Source organism: Balaenoptera borealis (assembly GCF_965194805.1).
Source record: "Balaenoptera borealis genome assembly, chromosome: 4".
Taxonomy (NCBI): Eukaryota; Metazoa; Chordata; class Mammalia; order Artiodactyla; family Balaenopteridae; genus Balaenoptera; species Balaenoptera borealis.
Genome location: NC_138861.1, coordinates 44,563,162 through 44,585,947, shown reverse-complemented (window position 1 = coordinate 44,585,947; position 22,786 = coordinate 44,563,162). Strand labels below are relative to the sequence as shown.

Below are 22,786 nucleotides of genomic sequence, written 5' to 3'. Positions count from 1 at the left end.
GACACTATATAATGATCAAGGAATCAATCCAAGAAGAGGATATAAAAACTGTAAGTTTTTATGCACCCAACATAGGAGCACCACAATATATAAGGCAAATAGTAACAGCCATAAAAGGGGAAATTGACAGTATTGCAATCATAGTAGGAGACTTTAACACCCCACTTTCACCAATGGACAGATCATCCAAAATGAAAATAAATCAGGAAACACAAGCTTTAAATGATACATTAAGCAAGACGGACTTAATTGATATTTATAGGACAGTCCATCCAAAAACAACAGAATACACATTCTTCTCAAGTGCTCATAGAACATTCTCCAGGATAGATCATATCTTGGGTCACAAATCAGGCCTTGGTAAATTTGAGAAAATTGAAATCATATCAAGTATCTTTTCCAACCACAATGCTATGAGACTACATATCAATTACAGGAAAAAATCTGTAAGAAATACAAAAAGATGGAGGCTAAACAACACACTACTTAATAACTAAGAGATCACTGAAGAAATCAAAGAGGAAATCAAAAAATACCTAGAAACAAATGACAATGAAAACACAATGACTCAAAACCTATGGGATGCAGCAAAAGCAGTTCTAAGAGGGAAGTTTATAGCAATACCATCCTACCTTAAGAAACAAGAAACATCTCAAATACACAACCTAACCTTACACCTAAAGCAATTAGAGAAAGAAGAACAAAAAAACCTCCAAAGTTAGCAGAAGGAAAGAAATCATAAAGATCAGATCAGAAATAAATGGAAAAGAAATGAAGGAAACAATAGCAAAGATCAATATAATTAAAAGCTGGTTCTTTGAGAAGATAAACAAAACTGATAAACCGTTAGCCAGATTTATCAAGAAAAAAAAAGGGAGAAGACTCAAATCAATAGAATTAGAAATGAAAAAGGAGATGTAACTACTGACCCTGCAGAAATACAAAGCATCATGAGAGATTACTACAAGGAACTCTATGCCAATAAAATGGACAACCTGGAAGAAATGGACAAATTCGTAGAAATGCACAGCCATCCGAGACTGAACCAGGAAGAAATAGAAAATATGAACAGACCAATCACAAGCACTGAAATTGAAACTGTGGTTAAAAATCTTCCAACAAACAAAAGCACAGGACCAGACGGATTCACAGGTGAATTCTATCAAACATTTATAGAAGAGATAACACCTATCCTTCTCAAACTCTTCCAAAATATAGCAGAGGGAGGAACACTCCCAAACACATTCTACGAGGCCACCATCACCCTGATACCAAAACCAGACAAAGATGTCACAAAGAAAGAAAACTACAGGCCAATATCACTGATGAACATCGATGCAAAAATCCTCAACAAAGTACTAGCAAACAGAATCCAACAACACATTAAAAGGATCATACACTATGATCAAGTGGGGTTTACACCAGGAATGCAAGGTTTCTTCAATTTATGCAAATCAGTGAACGTGATACACCATATTAACAAATTGAAGGAGAAAACCATATGATCATCTCAATGGATGCAGAGAAAGCTTTCGACAAAATTCAGCACCCATTTATGATAAAAACCCTCCAGAAAGTACGCATACAGGGAACTTACCTCAACATAATAAAGGCCATATATGACAAACCCACAACCAACATCGTCCTCAATGGTGAAAAACTGAAACCATTTCCACTAAGCTCAGGAACAAGACAAGGTTGCCCACTCTCACCACTATTATTCAACATAGCTTTGGAAGTTTTAGCCACAGCAATCAGAGAAGAAAAAGAAATAAAAGGAATCCAAATCGGAAAAGAAGAAGTAAAGCTGTCACTGTTTACACATACATGATACTATACATATAGAATCCTAAAAATGCTACCAGAAAGCTACTAGAGCTAATCAATGAATTTGGTAAAGTAACAGGATACAAAATTAATGCACAGAAATCTCTTGCATTCCTATACACTAATGATGAAAAACCTGAAAGTAAAATTAAGAAAACACTCCCATTTACCATTGCAACAAAAAGAATAAAATATCTAGGAATAAACCTACCTAAGGAGACAAAAGATCTGTATGCAGAAAATTATAAGACAGTGATGAAAGAAATTAAAGATGATACAAATAGATGGAGAGATATACCATGTTCTTGGATTGGAAGAATCCACATTGTGAAAATGACTCTACTACCCAAAGCAATCTACAGATTCAATGCAATCCCTATCAAACTACCACTGGCATTTTTCACAGAACTAGAATAAAAAATTTCACAATTTGTATGGAAACACAAAAGACCCCAAATAGCCAAAGCAATCTTGTAAAAGAAAAACGGAGCTGGAGGTATCAGCCTTCCTCACTTCAGACTATATTACAAAGCTACAGTAATCAAGACAGTATGATACTGGCACAAAAATAGAAATATAGATCACTGGAACAGTACAGAAAGCCCAGAGATAAACCCATGAACATATGGTCACCTTATCTTTGATTAAGGAGGCAAGAATATACAGTGGAGAAAAGACACCCTCTTCAATAAGTGGTGCTGGGAAAACTGGACAGCTACATGAAAAAGAATGAAATTAGAACACTCCCTAACACCATACACAAAAATAAACTCAAAATGGATTAAAGACCTAAATGTAAGGCCAGACACTATCAAACTCTTAGAGGAAAACATAGGCAGAACACTCTAAGACATAAATCACAGAAGATCCTGTTTGACCCACCTCTTAGAGAAATGGAAATAAAGACAAAAATAAACCAATGGGACCTAATGAAACTTTAAAGCTTTTGCAAAGCAAAGGAAACAATAAACAAGACGAAAAGACAACATTCAGAATGGGAGAAAATATTTTCAAATGAAGCAACTGACAAAGGATTAATCTTCAAAATTTACAAGCAGCTCATGCAGCTCAATATCAAAAAAACAAGCAACCTAATCCAAAAATGGACAGAAGACCTAAATAGATATTTCTCCAAAGAAGATATACAGATCGCCAACAAACACAGGAAAGAATGCTCAACATCATTAATCGGTAGAGAAATGCAAATCAAAACTACAATGAGATATCATCTCACACCGGTCAGAATGGCCATCATCAAAGAATCTACAAACAATACATGCTGGAGAGGGTGTGGAGAAACGGGAACCCTCTTGCACTGTTGGTGGGACTGTAAATTGATACAACCACTGTGGAGAACAGTATTGAGGTTCCTTAAAAAACTAAAAATAGAACTACCATATGACCCAGCAATATTACTACTGGGCATGTACCCTGAGAAAACCTTAATTCAAAAAGAGTCATGTACCAAAATGTTCATTGCAGCTCTATTTACAATAGCCAGGACATGGAAGCAACCTAAGTCTCCATCAACAGATGAGTGGATAAAGAAGATATGGCACATTATATACAATGGAATATTACTCAGCCATAAAAAGGAACAAAACTGAGTTATTTGTAGTGAGGTGGATGGACCTAGAGACTGTCATACAGAGTGAAGTAAGTCAGAAAGAGAAAAAAAAATACCGTATGCTAACACATATATATGGAATCTAAAAAAAAAAAAAAAAGAATAAAAATTGGTCAGAAGAACCTAGGGGCAAGTTGGGAATAAAGATGCAGACCTAGTAGAGAATGGAGTTGAGGATATGGGGTGGGGGAAGGGTAACCTGGGACAAAATGAGAGAGTGGCATGGACATATATACACTACCAAACATAAAAGAGATAGCTAGTGGGAAGCAGCCGCATAGCACAGGGAGATCAGCTCGGTGCTTTGTTGCCACCTAGAGGGGTGGGATAGGGAGGGTTGGAGGGAGGGAGATGCAAGAGGGAGGAGATATGGGGATATATGTATATGTATAACTGATTCTCTTTGTTATACAGCAGAAACTAACACACCATTGTAAAGCAATTATACTCCAATAAAGATGTTAAAAAAATAAAATAAAATAAAAATTTAATGTAAAATCATATTATTTTTTCTATGTCCTAAGTAGAAATCAACCAGCCATCCACTTTAAATGAATAATTTTCAATAATGTAAAATGCAAATCAACTTTTACTGATAAGAAATTACTAGTTAATGGATAAAAATTGATATTGAGTATAAAGACATATGATTATGAACACCAAGCATCTGTGAATCTCTGTGAAAATTAAATATTCTTAAGGTCAGAGTAAATCATATTTAGAAAATGCAGAGTGAAGTAAGTCAGAAAGAGAAAAACAAATATTGTATGTTAATGCATATATGTGGAATATAGAAAAATGGTACAGATGAACCTGTTTGCAAAGCAGAAATAGAGACACAGACATAGAGAACAACGTATGAACACCAAGGGGGGAAAGGGGAGCTGGGATGAATTGTGAGATTGGGATTGACATATATACACTAAATAATATGTATAAAATAACTAATGAGAACCTGCTGTATAGCATAGGGAACTCTACTTCACTGTACAGTAGAAACTAACATATCATTGTAAAACAACTATACCTCAATTAAAAAAAATAGGATTAATAAAAAAAGTCACATACGTACACACATGTATGTATATGTAGGAATTTTATTGAGACAGGCTTATGTTTATGTTTTTCCTTGAGAATGCACAGGCCTCAGATTGGTTCCAGTGATTAACTTTAGTTGGCATTTTGTTTTTTTTACCATTTTAAGAGACATTTGTTGCTTTGCCATGTTTGACACAAACATAGGGAAGCAAGGGACAACATTGCCTTTATCTGCAGATAATTTAATTGTCTACATGGAAAACCCCAAATATGCTACAGGCAAATCACTAGAATCAATAACATAAAAAATTTCTGGGAACAATGTCAACATACAAAAATCACTAGCATTTTAAGAACTAAGCAGGATTTCAAAGGTTTCATTCACTGTAACAAAGAAAATCATTGGGTGTGGGGTCCAGTTTACTGTGAAGATCATGAAGTTTAGGCTTTAAGGTTCTTCACTAGCATGGGCTCCTCTGGGGTGGGAATATTGTCCTATTTTCTTTAAAGAAGGACAATCAAATTATGTGTTTCCCCCCTCACCCAAATCAGAATCATCTTGACTAGAAGCATAGGGAGGAAAAATTCAATAAAAGATATTTAAGACCTTTATGTAGAAAATTACAAAATAGATGAAAGACCTAAAGTAGAAAGAAATGAAAAGGCAAATCATGTTCATGCTTGGGAAGATGACATAGTGGATTGTTCAGGAACAATGAGTCTGCTGCATACACACATACACACACACAGGTTAATAGATTAAGCTATAATCCTGCTATGATACAGTTATTTGGAAAGGAACAAAACCATGCTATATATTACTCATGAATATATGGACTAGAAAGATACACCCCCACTTTAGAACATAGGCTGTCTACAGGGAAGAAGAAAGGGAATGAGATTTGGAGATACACACAGGTCCTCTGCTGTACTTATATTCTGTCATTTCTTTAAAAATTTTGAAGAAATATTGCAACTTTACCAATCTAGAAATGTTCACATGGAAGGTCATATATTTCTGAATGTTTGAAATGTTGATTTTTAAAAAAATTAGTTTCTGAAATGATACTTGGGGCATAGCAATATAAAAATGTGGTGATATCTGTTATGTTACTCATACTTTTGCTTTAACTTTATCCAATTGCAAAATAGAGGCAACTACAAAATGTAAGATAAAATAAAAAGATAAAGATCAATATAATGAGAACAAAGATATATATATCACATTCATGAAAGTTTTCATTCTCCTATGTAAATGGACCAAAGCATAGAAATCACAACCAGTAGGTGTTACATAATTTCCTGCTCTATACTCTGACTTTCTTAAGAACAGGAGTTCTTTTTTATTTGCTTTTATTTCCCCTATAACTGGTAAAGTATCTGTTACATGATAGTGACTCACTGACAGTTGAATAAAAGAATGAAAGAGAGCCACTAGCCTAGACATCGTCTGAAGTTCTTTGGGTTGTTTAAAGTATTTAGATTTTATCAAAGAACACAAATCTGTTATTTAACAAACCAAAAAAAAAAAACCCTGCCATGATCAATTTGAATTAGAAGTATCAATACAAACTTATGACATATTTTAGTGTGTGCATGTGTATATTCTGTGACCACTGAAAAAGGCCTAGAAACTGACTGACCCAGAAGCAATGAGCAGGATACAACCTCCCAATACTGTACTCCATGGAATGAACCAGGAGTCCTTGGAGAAATGACTGACTCCAGGTCTTGGACAGGAAATCTTCAAGATGAGTCTGTAACATTTTGTCACCCCAGATACAAGGAGGCTGCTAAAGATGACTAGGATCATATCAAAGACTCAAGAACCTCCTTTAAGAGGATCCTAATATTCAAAGATGGAACAATTTGAACATCAATAGGGATAATATTGGGAATAGATTGAAACTCTTATAATATGTTTAAATTTATGCTTAATGATTCTTAAAACAGAAACTAAACAAATCTTTAATTATCATAGTTGGAGCACTGAAGGATGTTAGTAAACCAATCCATTATTTTGAAGACTGTTAAATAAAAGTTTACCATCAAACATTTATCCTGACTTTTCCTATAATGAACTGTCCCACTGGGTTACCAATAAGTAGATAAGAAGAAGTTGCTCTTTAGTAATATATTCCAGCTAATAAATGAAGAAGGGATCATAGACTCAGAATGTTATACTTTGCAACATTTATTGAATCATTAGTGGATCCAGGCTGTGCACCAAAGGGGGCCCACATCACAAAAAGAGACAATCAGACATGTGCTTCTGAAGGAAAACACAAAACAGCATTTATGAAGTAGTCTTCCCCCCAAACAACCTGAATCTGATTAATTCTCTAGATCTACATCCCAATTTAAGGAGAACATAGAGGACAGAAAAACATATTAAGCTACACTTTGGAGATAAGCAACAGGCAAATCTAGACCACGGGAAGCTTCAGGATACATGATCCAGTTCTTCAGCAAATGAGTTGCAAGAACAAAATAAAGAGATGGATGGCAGGAATGCATAGATTGAAGAGATATGCAAATACAGAGTTTATGTTGAACCTAATTTGACTAAAAAAAATAAGATATTTATGAGACAACTGGAAATTTAAAAGTTAACTAGATATTTGATAATATTTAGGAATTATTACTAATTTTTAAAAGTATAATATGGTACTGTGATCGTATTAAATTTTTCCTTATCTTTTAGATATGCATGTTGAAAAACATACAGAAGAAATGATATGATTTCTGAAATTTGCTTCAAAAGAAGATGGTGAAGGGAAATATGTGAATGGGGAATAAGATTAGCCATGAGTTGATAAATATTATTATTATTTTAAATTATTTTCCATATGTTTTTTTTTAATAGGATATTGAATATAGTTCCCTGTGTTACACAGTAGTTCCCTGTGTTTCTGTCTCATAGATAAGTTCATTTGTGTCATATTTTGGATTCCTACATATAAGTGATATCATATGGTATTTGTCTTTCTCTGTCTGACTTATTTCACTTAGTATGATAATCTCTAGGTCCATCCATGTTGCTGCAAATGGCATGATTTCATTCTCTCTTGTGGCTGAGTAGTATTCCATTGTATATATGTATCACATCTTCTTTAACCATTTACATGTTGATGGACGTTTAGGTTGTTTCCATGTCTTGGCTATTGTAAATAGTGCTGCTATGAACACAGGGGTGCATGTATCTATTTGAATTAGAGTTTTGTCAGGATATATACCCAGGAATGGGATTGCTGGATGATATGGCACATGAGTTGATAAATATTGAAGCTAGATGATAGGTACATGAAAGTTCATGATATCATTGTCTACTTTTTTATATGTGAAAATTTCTATAATAATTTTTTTAATCTGTTATGTTTCTTGTCTGTATTTTTAGTATTATCCTTATGCTCATATTCTCACAGAGCTTAAGGTAAATAAATCTTCCAAATGATCACAGGTATATTTGGATTAATTAATTCTCTGTATTCTGCATTGTCAACTAACATTAATTTCTTAATTTTGTGTGTGTTTGTGTGTAGAGGGTAGTTCTGATCACTTCAAGATTGATGCCAACAGTGGTGAAATAAGAACAACCAGAGTACTTTCACATGATTATGGACCTTCTTACAGGATGATTGTAATTGCCAGCGACCAGGGGGTGCCTCCTCTTCAAGGACAGGCAGTTATTAATATTCAGGTAATAGCTCACATCATACAAAGTGTGGAAAGATGCTCTGAGGGGGTTTTAATTTTATATAAAAATGTAGAGTGAAGATACATTAAATATACGAATACTCTTTTTTTTTTTCACACACACACACTGTATTTTATTTTTACAAGAGATAAATAGACTGACACCAAGCATTGTACATGGATGACCACAACAAATGCAACAATGATTGCAATTACCAAACATGAAACACACTCATACTATGCCATAATATTGACATTCAGTCCAGTAATCCTCCACTGTAACAGCTCCTTTACTTTGCAGTGAAAATTGATTTGTATATTCTTTGCCTCTGAGTCCTTGTGGGATTTTTTTTTTTTTAATTCAGACAGAAAGTCACAAAAATTATACTCATCCTCATCAGTTCACTCAGTCCCATGTAATTAATTTTTTTTTCATCTTGATCTTTTGTTAGCACTTTTATGAGTTCATCAGTTTTTCATTAGAGTTCTGAAAATGCTTATTCATTCAGTTCAGCAGTACAGTCAGTTACCAGAAACCTGTACTTGTCAGAGTCTTTTCCATGAATTTCTTGAAGATGAAACCCTTTTATAGGCACATATTTGCAAAATCATCAGAGTACACCCAGAACTATCTGTAAATGACAAAAGACTTAAAAATGTCCACGGTTAATGATTTGATGAAAGTTCATAATAATGCAGTTGACAAGAAAATTAGTTATTTCTGAGATATACATTTTAAAGTAATAACTAGGATTATGACTTATAACATTATACCAGAACATATAAGATTTTTAGAAATTTCATGTAATGTCTGAAACATTTATATTAACATATTTCCATACATATTTCCATACAAATACAAATAGAAGATTTTTAGAAATTTCATGTAATGTCTGAAACATTTATATTAACATATTTCCATACATATTTCCATACAAATACAAATAGAAGATTTTTAGAAATTTCATGTAATGTCTGAAACATTTATATTAACATATTTCCATACATATTTCCATACAAATACAAATAGAAGATTTTTAGAAATTTCATGTAATGTCTGAAACATTTATATTAACATATTTCCATACAAATAACCCAATGAAAGTTTAGTATTAGTTGTTTTGTTTGTTTTTTTATACTGCAGGTTCTTATTAGGCATCAATTTTATACACATCAGTGTATACATGTCAATCCCAATCGCCCAATTCAGCACACCACCATCCCCACCCCACCGCAGTTTTCCCCCCTTGGTGTCCATATGTCCATTCTCTACATCTGTGTCTCAACTTCTGCCCTGCAAACTGGCTCATCTGTACCATTTTTCTAGGTTCCACATACATGCATTAATATACGATATTTGTTTTTCTCTTTCTGACTTACTTCACTCTGTATGACAGTCTCTAGATCCATCCACGTCTCAACAAATGACTCAGTTTCGTTCCTTTTTATGGATATTCCATTGTATATATGTACCACAACTTCTTTATCCATTCGTCTGTTGATGGGCATTTAAGTTGCTTCCATGACCTGGCTATTGTAAATAGTGTTGCAATGAACATTCGGGTGCATGACTCTTTTTGAATTACTGTTTTCTCTGGGTATATGCCCAGTAGTGGGATTGCTGGGTCATATGGTAATTCTATTTTTAGTTTTTTAAGGAACCTCCATATTGTTCCCCATAGTGGCTGTATCAATTTACATTCCCACCAACAGTGCAAGAGGGTTCCCTTTTCTCCACACCCTCTCCAGCATTTGTTGTTTGTAGATTTTCTGATGATGCCCATTCTAACAGGAGTGAGGTGATACCTCATTGTAGTTTTGATTTGCATTTCTCTAATAATTAGTGATGTTGAGCATCTTTTCATGTGCTTCGTGGCCATCTGTATGTCTTTTTTGGAGAAATGTCTATTTAGGTCTTCTGCCCATTTTTGGATTGGGGTGTTTGTTTCTTTAATATTGAGCTGCATGAGCTGTTTATATATTTTGGAGATTAATCCTTTGTCCGTTGATTCATTTGCAAATATTTTCTCCCACTCTGAAGGTTGTCTTTTCGTCTTGTTTATGGTTTCCTTTGCTGTGCAAAAGCTTTGAAGTTTCATTAGGTCCCACTTGTTTATTTTTGTTTTTATTCCCATTACTCTAGGAGGTGGATCAAAAAATATCTTGCTGTGATTTATGTCAAAGAGTGTTCTTCCTATGTTTTCCTCTAAGAGTTTTATAGTGTCCAGTCTTATATTTAGGTCCCTAATCCATTTTGAGTTTATTTTTGTGTATGGTGTTAGGGAGTATTCTAATTTCATTCTTTTACATGTAGCTGTCCAGTTTTCCCAGCACCACTTATTGAAGAGACTGTCTTTTCTACATTGTATATCTTTGCCTCCTTTGTCATAGATTAGTTGACCATAGGTGTGTGGGTTAATCTCTGGGCTTTCTATCTTGTTCCATTTATCTATGTTTCTGTTTTTGTGCCAGTACCATATTGTCTTGATTACTGTAGCTTTGTAGTATAGTCTGAAGTCAGGGAGTCTGATTCCTCCAGCTCAATTTTTTTCCCTCAAGACTGCTTTGGCTATTCAGGGTCTTTTGTGTCTCCATACAAATTTTAAGATGATTTGTTCTAGCTCCGTAAAAAATGCCATTGGTAATTTGATAGGGATTGCATTGAATCTGTAGATTGCTTTGGGTAGTATACTCATTTTCACAATGTTGATTCTTCCAATCCAAGAACATGGTATACCTCTCCATCTGTTGGTATCATCTTTAATTTCTTTCATCAGTGTCTTATAGTTTTCTGCATACAGGTCTTTGGTCTCCCTAGGTAGGTTTATTCCTAGGTATTTTATTCTTTTTGTTGCAATGGTAAATGGGAGTGTTTCCAGAATTTCTCTTTCAGATTTTTCATCATTAGTGTATAGGAATGCAAGAGATTTCTGTGCATTAATTTTGTATCCTGCAACTTTACCGTATTCATTAATTAGCTCTAGCAGTTTTCTGGTGGCAGTTTTAGGATTCTCTATGTATAGTATCATGTCATCCGCAAACAGTGACAGTTTTACTTCTTCTTTTCCAATTTGTATTCCTTTTATGTCTTTTTCTTCTCTGATTGCCATGGCTAGGACTTCCAGAACTATGTTGAATAATAGTGGTGAGAGTGGACATCCTTGTCTCATTCCTGATCTTAGAGGAAATGCTGTCAGTTTGTCACCATTGAGAATGATGTTTGCTGTGGGTTTGTCATATATGGCCTTTATTATGTTGAGGTAGGTTCCCTCTATGCCCACTTTCTGGAGAGTTTTTATCAGAAATGGGTGTTGAATTTTGTCAAAAGCTTTTTCTGCATCTATTGAGATGATCATATGGTTTTTATTCTTCAGTTTGTTAATATGGTGTATCACATTGATTGATTTGCGTATATTGAAGAATCCTTGCATCCCTGGGATAAATCCCACTTGATCGTGGTGTATGATGCTTTTAATGTGTTGTTGGATTCTGTTTGCTAGTATTTTGTTGAGGATTTTTGCATCTGTATTCATCAGTGATATTGGTCTGTAATTTTCTTTTTTTGTAGTGTCTTTGTCTGGTTTTGGTATCAGGGTGATGGTGGCCTCATAGAATGAGTTTGGGAGTGTTCCTTCCTCTGAAATTTTTTGGAAGAGTTTGAGAAGGATGGGTGTTAGCTCTTCTCTAAATGTTTGATAGAATTCACCTGTGAAGCCATCTGGTCCTGGACTTTTGTTTGTTGGAAGATTTTTAATCACAGTTTCAATTTCATTACTTGTGATTAGTCTGTTCATATTTTCTGTTTCTTCCTGGTTCAGTCTTGGAAGGTTATATCTTTCTAAGAATTTGTCCATTTCTTCCAGGTTGTCCATTTTATTGGCATAAAGTTGCTTGTAGTAGTCTCTTAGGATGCTTTGTAATTCTGCGGTGTCTGTTGTAACTTCTCCTTTTTCATTTCTGATTTTACTGATTTGAGTCCTCTCCCTCTTTTTCTTGATGAGTCTGGCTAATGGCTTATCAATTTTGTTTATCTTTTCAAAGAACCAACTTTTAGTTTTATTGTTTTCTTTGTTTCTATTTCATTTATTTCTGCTCTGATCTTTATGATTTCTTTCCTTCTGCTAACTTTGGGTTTTGTTTGTTCTTCTTTCTCTAGTTTCTTTAGGTGTAAGGTTAGATTGTTTACTTGAGATTTTTCTTGTTTCTTGAGGTCGGCTTGTATAACTATAAACTTCTCTCTTAGAACTGCTGTTGCTGCATCCCATCCCAGCTGTTGCTGTTTTGGATCGTCGTGTTTCCATTGTCATTTGTCTGTAGGTATTTTTTGATTTCCTCTTTAATTTCTTTAGTGATCTCTTGGTTATTTAGTAACGTATTGTTTAGCTTCCATGTATTTGTGTTTTTCACGTTTTTTTCCCTGTTATTGATTTCTAATTTCATAGTGTTGTGGTCAGAAAAGATGCTTGATATGTTTTCAATTTTCTTAAATTTACTGAGGCTTGATTTGTGACCCAAGATGTGATCTATCCTGGAGATTGTTCCATGCGCACTTGAGAAGAAAGTGTAATCTGCTGGTTTTGGATGGAATATCCTATAAATATCAATTAAATCTATCTGGTCTATTGTGTCATTTAAAGCTTCTGTTTCCTTATTTATTTTCATTTTGGATGATCTGTCCATTGGTGTAAGTGAGGTGTTAAAGTCCCCCACTATTATTGTGTTACTGTTGATTTCCTCTTTTATAGCTGTTAGCAGTTGCCTTATGTATTGAGGTGCTCCTATGTTGGGTGCATATATATTTATAATTGTTATATCTTCTTCTTGGATTGATTCCTTGATCATTATGTAGTGTCCTTCCTTGTCTCTTGTAACATTCTTTATTTTAAAGTCTATTTTATCTGATATGAGTATAGCTACTCCAGCTTTCTTTTGATTTCCATTTGCATGGAATATCTTTTTCCATCCCCTCACTTTCAGTCTGTATGTGTCCCTAGGTCTGAAGTGGGTCTCTTGTAGATAGTATATATACGGGTCTTGTTTTTGTATCCATTCAGCAAGCCTGTGTCTCTTGGTTGGAGCATTTAATCCATTCACGTTTAAGGTAATTATCGATATGTATGTTCCTATGACCATTTTCTTAATTGTTTTGGGTTTGTTTTTGTAGGTCTTTTTCTTCTCTTGTGTTTCCCACTTAGAGAAGTTCCTTTAGCATTTGTTGTAGAGCTGGTTTGGTGGTGCTGAATTCTGTTAGCTTTTGTTTGTCTGTAAAGCTTTTGATTTCTCCATCAAATCTAAACGAGATCCTTGCCGGGTAGAGTAATCTTGGTTGTAGGTTCTTCCCTTTCATCACTTTAAGTATACCATGCCACTCCCTTCTGGCTTGCAGTGTTTCTGCTGAGAAATCAGCTGTTAACCTTATGGGAGTTCCCTTGTACGTTATTTGTCGTTTTTCCCTTGCTGCTTTCAATAATTTTTCTTTGTCTTTAATTTTTGCCAATTTGATTACTATGTGTCTCGGCATGTTTCTCCTTGGGTTTACTCTGTATGGGACTCTCTGTGCTTCCTGGACTTGGGTGGCTATTTCCTTTCCCATGTTAGGGAAGTTTTCGACTATAATCTCTTCAAATATTTTCTCTGGTCCTTTCTCTCTCTCTTCTCCTTCTGGGACCCCTATAATGCGAATGTTGTTGCCTTTAATGTTGTCCCAGAGGTCTCTTAGGCTGTCTTCATTTCTTTTCATTCTTTTTTCTTTAGTCTGTTCTGCAGCAGTGAATTCCACCATTCTGTCTTCCAGGTCACTTATCCTTTCTTCTGCCTCAGTTATTCTGCTATTGATTCCTTCTAGTGTAGTTTTCATTTCAGTTATTGTATTGTTCATCTCTGTTTGTTTGTTCTTTAATTCTTCTAGGTCTTTGTTAATCATTTCTTGCATCTTCTCAATCTTTGCCTCCATTCTTATTCCGAGGTCCTGGATCATCTTCACTATCATTATTCTGAATTCTTTTTCTGGAAGGTTGCCTATCTCCACTTCATTTAGTTGTTTTTCTTGGGTTTTTTCTTGTTCCTTCATCTGGTACATAGCCCTCTGCCTTTTCATCTTGTCTATCTTTCTGTAACTGTGGTTTTTGGTCCACAGGCTTCAGGATTGTAGTTTTTCTTGCTTCTGCTGTCTGCCCTCTGGTGGTTGAGGCTATCTAAGAGGCTTGATGGGAGGCTCTGGTGGTGGGTAGAGCTGACTGTTGCTGTGGTGGTCAGAGCTCAGTAAAACCTTAATCCACTTGACTGTTGATGGATGAGGCTGGGTTCCCTCCCTGTTGGTTGTTTTGCCTGAGGCAACCCAACACTGGAGCCTACCTGTGCTCTTTGGTGGGGTTAATGGCAGACTCTGGGAGGGCTCACTCCAAGAAGAACTTCCCAGAACCTCTGCTGCCAGTGTCCTTATCCCCACGGTGAAACAGAGCCACCACCCGCCTCTGCAGGAGACCCCCCCCCAACACCAGCAGGTAGCTCTGGTTCAGTCTCCCCCAGGGTCACTGCTCCTTCCCCTGGGTCCCGATGCATACATTACTTTGTGTGTGCCCTCCAAGAGTGGGGTCTCTGTTTCCCCCAGTCCTGTCGAAGTCCTGCAATCAATTTCCACTAGGCTTCAAAGTCTGATTCTCTAGGAATTCCTCCTCCCGTTGCCGGACCCCCAGGTTGGGAAGCCTGACGTGGGGCTCAGAACCTTCACTCCAGTGGGTGGACTTCTGTGGTATAAGTGTTCGCCAGTCTGTGAGTCACCCACCCAGCAGTTATGGGATTTGATTTTACTCTGATTGCGCCCCTCCTACCGTCTCACTGTGGCTTCTCCTCTGTCCTTGGACATGGGGTATCCTCCTTGGTGAAGTCCAGGGTCTTCCTGTCAATGATTGTCCAGCAGCCAGTTGTGATTCTGGTGCTCTCGCAAGAGGGAGTGAGAGCACGTCCTTCTACTCCGCCATCTTTAATCAGAATCACGAATACTCTTTTTAGAGAGCATTGCAGATGTATGTGTGCATTATATTAAGTGATTTCATTATCACTTGAGAAATGATTAGGTTTAAATAATTTTTTATTTTAACTTTGTACAGTTACTGACAAGATACTTACCTCCATCACTATGTGGACGTTTATCCTGGTTTGTTTATGAAGAACAAAAAGTATCTTTTCTTTTACTTTTTCCTAATTGCAAGGACCGGGTAAATTTGCAGGAGAAACGTGTGTAAATAAATGGTCAGTAATAAATCGCATAGTTTTTGTAATTATTTTTAAAATTAGGAAGGGCACTTGAGATTTGTACTTTAAGACTTTCCTTTAGTCATAATGAGCAAACAAGCTGTAGGAAGTCTCCATAGTAGGAAAAAATTACATCAACCCATCAGAAGCAAAATGACTGTTTACAGGAAGATTTTTTTGTTCAAGCATGTGATAATCAGTAATATTAATATAGGTATGTACACTAATCAAGAATATATGTCCCCAAGAGTTCTGTTTCCAAATTATATTTTTATTGATTAAGGATATGTGGGTTAGGAGAAAATTCTGTCATAATATCTCAAGACTCTGGTTTCAGATAAACAAAGGCATATGATACTTAAATGTATGCAGATGTTGTCATTAAGGAAATATGAGTCTCTAGGACTTAGAGTAGCTTGGAAAACTAGCTCTTGTACCCTGTCTTTGAAGAACCATAAGACTACAGTTCACGTAAACAAAAGCATAGCCTCATCAAACTATCATTGCATCCATTACAGCAAACAGGGGAGTGGAAAGTCCTGTACTTTCTTATCTCCTAGCTATTATGCAGTTTTCAGTCTTCAGAGGCATACTGGAATTATATAATATAAGAAAAGACATTTTCTCACCAATTAACATATGTATATTTCACAACTGGAAGGAATTAGCTTCCAAAAGAATAGCAGCACCTGTATCGATTAAACTATTTTTAAACAAACCCAAATTAACAACTCCTTTTTATTCTTATTTCAGGTGATACCACTATCCGAAGGGAGAGCTGTCATTTCTCAGAATATTAGACACTTAGTTATACCAGAAAACTTGAAGCCTGCAAAAATAATGAGCTTGATAAAGTCACCTGATCACCTTCAAAAACATCATAGTGGAAAGTTACATTTTAGTATCGCTGCAGATGACAAGGATGGTCACTTTGAAGTCGACAGCTCGACAGGAGACTTGTTCCTCTTTAAGGAACTGGATTATGAAATGACGTCTCATTATCTTTTCAGGGTGGTAACTAAAGACCACAGCAGAAACCCTCCCGTGAATAGCACAGTCTTCCTTAGTGTTGCTGTGGAAGATCAGAATGACCATTCCCCATCTTTCCAGGAGGAGTTCATTGTGATCAGCGTGGAAGAGAATGCCCCTGTCGGGACTCTGGTGCACGTCTTCAATGCCAAAGACGGCGACGGCAGTTTTTTGAACAGTAGAGTACAATACTTAATTGAAGCCCACTACCCTGGAATGAATCCATTTCTCATCCACCCCTCATTTGGCACTTTGGTCACTGCTTCCCCCCTTGACAGAGAGAGAGTTCCAACTGTTGTCCTGACAGTAACTGCATCCGATCAGGCTGTGAATGTGACAGACCGGCGACTGAGATCGCTGATGGTGAAGGTAGTGATTTTGGATATAAATGACCACAGCCCCACTTTTACATCTTTCCCCATCGCCCTTGTCAAAGAGGATGCCGCGGTGGGCTCCTTGGTGCACCACATAACTGCTCAAGATCCAGACGCAGGAAGGAATGGAAGAGTAACATTCAGCATCCTCTCAGGAAATGAAAATATGGCTTTTATGCTAGATGAGTCATCAGGTACTGTCCTTGTCACTGTCAGTTAAAGCCTGTGCTCACTTGCTTGTATTTATCTTTTTCATTTTCCTCTGTTATAAAATCATACTTCTCAAGATGCATATGCTTTAAGGAAATTTGACTTGATTTACCGTTTAACTTATATAGATGAGAGGCACAGAGGTTGTATTCAGAGAACCAAGAGTAATTGGCCTGTTTGTTAGCATTGACCTGCTTTGTAGCTAGCTCACATTTCCTGGGATGAATATACAGTAGCCAACTTCTTTGCCCCCATTGTGTGTTTTCATAGGGTAGGAGATGGTACCAAGAGTGAATCAAGGTAGAACATGACTAGTCAACATTGTTCAAAGACTTTAATATGGAAACTTATCTCTAAGATCATACAAACATACACTTGTAAATAGTTGGAAATCATTTATTTTCAAATGGTTGTATTGATATTGACATTAAGACCCTTACTTTTCACAACTGAAACATTTTCTTTTTGGCAGAAGCATTTTTTCACTGTCAAGTACTCTTTGGAAATGGCACTCACTGTCACTTCCCTTGTCTTGCTGTTACCATATTGTCAGATAACATCTTCTAAAAATTTTGATGTAGTTTGATGGACAATTATACGTTCAAAGTGTCATTCTTGTGATATTGGAAATGAAATTCCCTCAACCTGATTTTCAGAAGACAGTGAAGAGATGGACTACCATCTCATTCTCTAAAAAATAAAATCATTTCTGCATGAGCCTTAGAAAAAAATCTCAGACGTATACCATTTGGCCCAACTGTCGGTAAGAGCATTATTTGGAATGGGACTGAATGTGTAGAATTTGGAAGTCATGATTATAGTCTGCCTATATACTGTTGGAAAATTTCATCAAAATATTTATTAAATCCTGTGCATATGGTTCCGTTCTGAGACCTGCATGAACACCACTTAAAAGCCCAACTGACAGAGAGATAGTCCAGACCCAGCTGCTGATTTCTGTTAGAGCTGGGGTCTCCAAGGATCTATTTCAACGATATTTAAAATGCTTTCCAAAATGGCTAAGGAAGGTCTATTTCAGATTGCTGAAGAGGGTGGATAAAATTAGAATTGTGTCTCGGTAATATAGATATCCTGAATCTTAAACAATTGCAGTGGCTGTTTCAGTTGAGATATTTTTTTCAAAGACATAAAATGTTAATTGCTGAATTCACTCATATGAGATAAGCTATTTTTCTCTCACAAAGCTCATATTTTTTTATCAAGAAGACAAAGTGAGATTTTTCAATGGCTTTTGGCTATGAAGTGTAAAATGATAAGCAATTATGGAGAAACCATTTTATATATAATATCTGAATCAGTAAGCCTCTTTAATTATTTGAAGAAAAGTTCTTACAGGAGGAGCACGTGTTAGAGGAGCAAACAGCAATCCTAAAAGAAAAAAATGTGACAATTGGAATTATGTAACAAATATATGTGTGCAAGTTGCTTATATGAGTTACGTGCTTAAATGGCAGTTGGATGGGGACATTGTATTCGTGAAGTTTATTGTCCGAGTTATAAAGTCTTTACTATTTTTTGTTAATAAAAAAAGACTGTTAAATGAGATTAGTATAAAGAGACTATAACTCTTTAACAAAAACTAAATCTCTTAAAGGATGTAGCCATACTTTTTGTAACTTGGTCACTTTTACACATGAAGTGTCCTTTGACGTGAAGAGGGATACTGTTAGAACCTAGATTTTTTTTAAATGAAGGTAGAGGGACTTCCCTGGTGGCACAGTGGTTAAGACTCTGCGCTCCCAATGAAACCGGGTTTGATCCCTGGTCAGGGAACTAGATTCCACATGCATGCTGAAACTAAGAGTTCGTGTGTTGCAGCTAAGGAACCCGCGTGCAGCAACTAAGACCTGATGCAACCAAATAAATAAATATTTAAAGAAAAAAAAATGAAGGTAGATGTTGGGTAGATAAATATTCTTGATGTAATCATCTTAGTAGATAATGATACGTGATGGATTATTTCTGAATTCTCATTCATCCTTATAATTTAAATTAGAATGACTTTTCTAATTAAAAATGTTCTCTTCTATTTCAGATAATATATAAATTTAAAGTTGGTTTAATAATATTTATTCTTTAACAGAGAAAGCTTCTGAATTTTTAGCAACTTAGATGAGTTAGAGAAAAGTAGAGTAAGCACGACTTCTCCAAAGAATATTACTTATTGCTTTTCTCTTCTTTCAAAACAGGTTTACTAACTACTACTTTGCCTTTGGATTATGAATTAAAAAGTCAGTACATTCTGACCCTTCTGGCACTGGATAGTGGCACACCAACACTTTCTTCATCCCAGACTTTGACAATTACTGTTCTTGATGTAAATGATGAGGTCCCAGTATTTAAACAGCACCTATATGAAGCTTCAGTTAAAGAAAATCAAAATCCAGGGGAGTTTGTCACAAGAGTTGAAGCTGTGGACAGAGATTCAGGTAACTCAAAAATATGGGAACTAAGTAATCGATATTAAAAGCAAAAATTGACATTTACCAGAAATTTGAAAACAGTTGCTAGTTATTTCAAACTTCTAGAATTTCTTTAATTAGCATACACAGAAAAAAAAATTGAATGCATAATGTGTACTTTTTATAGCATTTGCTTGTATGATGTTTATTATTACTTATAGTAGAGTGATACATATCTAATTAATATACAATTTATTGATTTGATTTTGATAATAAACAGAAGTATAGACAAAGGATCACACTTTTTTCAGACTGTAATAGCTAGATACATGGAGTACCAGAAGGTAAATCGTTATTTCCTCCATATGTAGCATAATGGAAGAGATAGGATGCTGGTGTCAGACTGCCTGGCTTTGAATCCTAGAACCACCACTTAAGCTGTGTAACCTTTAATAAGCTATATATTAGTTCTCTCTGATCCTCTGTTTGCTTATCTGTAAAATGGGGATTATAATACAGCCTAATTCATAGTTCTGTTATGAATATGAATGAATTATTACCTACAAAGAGCTGAGACCAGTATCTGGCACAATAAACAGTCAATAAATGTTAACTTCCATCATTACTGTATTACTGTTGTGTTATTAATATCAACCACTGTGTTCAGACAAATGACTTAGAAGTAAACAGTTACTGTGGGTAGGAATTTATAAATGTCTTAGAATTGCTTTTTAATATCACTATGACTTTTTTGGCCATTTAAGCTTCAGTAACTTTAATAATATCCTTTTTTAATTTTAAACAAAATAATTATAAAAATTATAGTGAAGTAGTTGCCATTAACACCATATGCTGAATTTTCCCATCTGAATTAATACAAATAGTTTAATAAGCCAGTCTTTTTAAATTCACATTTGTATATAGCAAGTGGCAATACATAATCAATATAATATTTTGTTCTTTTCTTGCAAGAATTGTAACAGATGTTTCTATGGAAATAATAGTATAAAAACTAGCATTTTCCTCCTAAGTTGTTCATCAAAGGGGTAAAAGATACATTTTCTTGAACTTTTAAATTATATACCATTTAGATGCTTTGTGCTTTTGGGAAACATCATCTTTTAATGAAATGCATTTTATGTGATGCGATCAAGACTTTCAAGGGCCAACCGAATTTTCTCTTTTGACCAGAGCGGGGCAGTATGATCAAAGAATTTTGCTTACTGTGCTCACCAAGAGGGCTGGAGTGTGCTAACAATTCCTTGTCCCACTCCGCTTAAAGAATTTAGCACATTTCTGGCAGTGTGGTTTTTAGGTGATAGAAACAATGGAGAATATACATAAGCTTTGTGTTTCCAATATACCCAGTTTAATAAAGTTCTCCGAGAGCATTCTCTGGTGTAAATTGAGTAATGCAGAGCTCCGGGAAACACAGAAACCACTTCCCAAAGTACACAGACATATGCTGAACCCATCACTGACGTGTGATTTAGCAAGCATTTAAAGTCTGTAAAATGCTTCCTCCCTTTGACTTTATTTTATTAATTTTATTTTTTAGAATGGACTCTACTAAAAGGATTTATTTGCTTTAATATTTGGAGGCAAAAAGAATTTCTCTCAAAATTTTTCATATGTCAACTAAAGATGATTACCGTAAATACGCTTTCCAATTTTTACTGTCAAGTTGCCAAGTGTTAGTGTAATTTTCTTTTGGAATGAATGGTCTGCAACCTGTTACTTATAATTGAATTGAAAGTTCATTATTCTAGAGATTATGGTTTGCCAGGGAATTTAGATGCAAAATTGCTGGTTTTCTGGCTTCGGCTTTATGGATGTTTGAGATACACATTAACATTTCCTGAGTCTCACGTACCTTCCCAAGTTTTGTAGACAATTTTGGTTTACTGGAAATCTCAGTGTTTTTAATGAAGCCAGATCTGTTAAGCCAGTGGTTATGTAAATGCATGTGAATTTGGGTGTATGCATGTGTTTTTGAACACATTTTTCCTAAATCTTTTTTTTTTTTTTTTTTTTTTTTGCTTATTGGGTTAAGACAATGAAAGAGGATTATGCACAAGAATTAAATGATGTAGTCAGGACTTTAACATAACTGGCATCATATTGGAATTTATGAATGGTTTACTTTATAGTCTATATTTTTAAAAATATTATAGCATTACTTAATACTAGAGAGGTTAACATACGTTTTCTAGCATTCTACAATGTAGTTTTTTAAAATGTAAGCCTAACAGCATTGTTTGGCTTTCAAAACCCATAGGAATTTGAGCATTGAATGTTTATGTTGTATGACTCACACTGGTTCTAACAGGAGTTTTTTCTTGTATTAAAAGGGAAAAACAACTACCACTTTTTAACTAAGATATTAAAACTGCTGCAGCATTTGGTGCCACCAACAAGAGCTCCATTGTTAGTGGGAAAAGATCTATCCGCGGGGGCACCTCTCCCCCAGTCCTGGGAGGAAAGGGTGACCCAGCAGGGAAGATGACTCAGTCCTGGTGATGCATTGGCTCATTCATGGTGAATACAAAATAATTCAACAGCACATCACCATACAAAAATGTCGAATTCTATAGTGAAATCTTAATCTCTATCCCATAAAAAATGTATTCTGTATCTGGATTTATCTTGAACAAACTCTACATCTGGTTTCCCAGAAACTATCTCATGCTGGATGCACAACCCCGCCCAACAGCCTGCTCTCGGAGCAAAGGAGAAACACTGTCGTGACAGTATTTAATCTATTTCATTGAATCTAAGACACTATTAATTGTAAGAAGCATCTAACTTCAGATATATTAAAATTTGGGGGAAAAATGTGTCTTAGAATTAATGAAAAATGTAAACAGAAAAAAAAAGGACTACTCACCCAGAGACAATCACTATTAAAACTTTGAAATATAATCCTATGTCATTTAATACATGGTGTTTTGATTATATGATTGTCTGATTTTCTGCCTGCCTTTTAAGCTGTGAACTCATGGATTCAGAACGTATTCTATTTGCTTTTATCCCAGGTCCCTAAGATAATGCAAGCTATGACATAGGAGTTTAGTAAATATTTTTGACTATATGATTTGAGAAACCAGAACATCTGTGAAATAGGCTGCTACAAGCTGCCTTCACTCTTCAGAACTCATTTATTTGTTTATTTCTTCATTCAATCAGCAAGGCACAATCCTGTTTTTCCTTTAGAAATGTTTGAGTTGTGTGGGCATTGTACAGTTGAGGAATTACATGAAAAATGATTTTCATAAAAAGTAAATCTGAAAACAACACTCCCCTGGTCA

General features: G+C 35.4%; 1 protein-coding gene across 1 annotated transcript in view; it reads left to right on the top strand.

The window, feature by feature from the left end:
- The window catches only part of DCHS2 (dachsous cadherin-related 2), a gene marked incomplete at its 5' end in the record, with an annotated part of 183,220 nt that overhangs the window by 41,009 nt on the left and 119,425 nt on the right, over window positions 1-22,786 (top strand). The window contains 3 exons of the mRNA XM_082391612.1: window positions 8,035-8,192; window positions 16,196-17,039; window positions 19,266-19,505. Coding sequence (XP_082247738.1) covers window positions 8,035-8,192; window positions 16,196-17,039; window positions 19,266-19,505 — 1,242 coding nt within the window. The remainder of the gene's footprint in view (window positions 1-8,034; window positions 8,193-16,195; window positions 17,040-19,265; window positions 19,506-22,786) is intronic.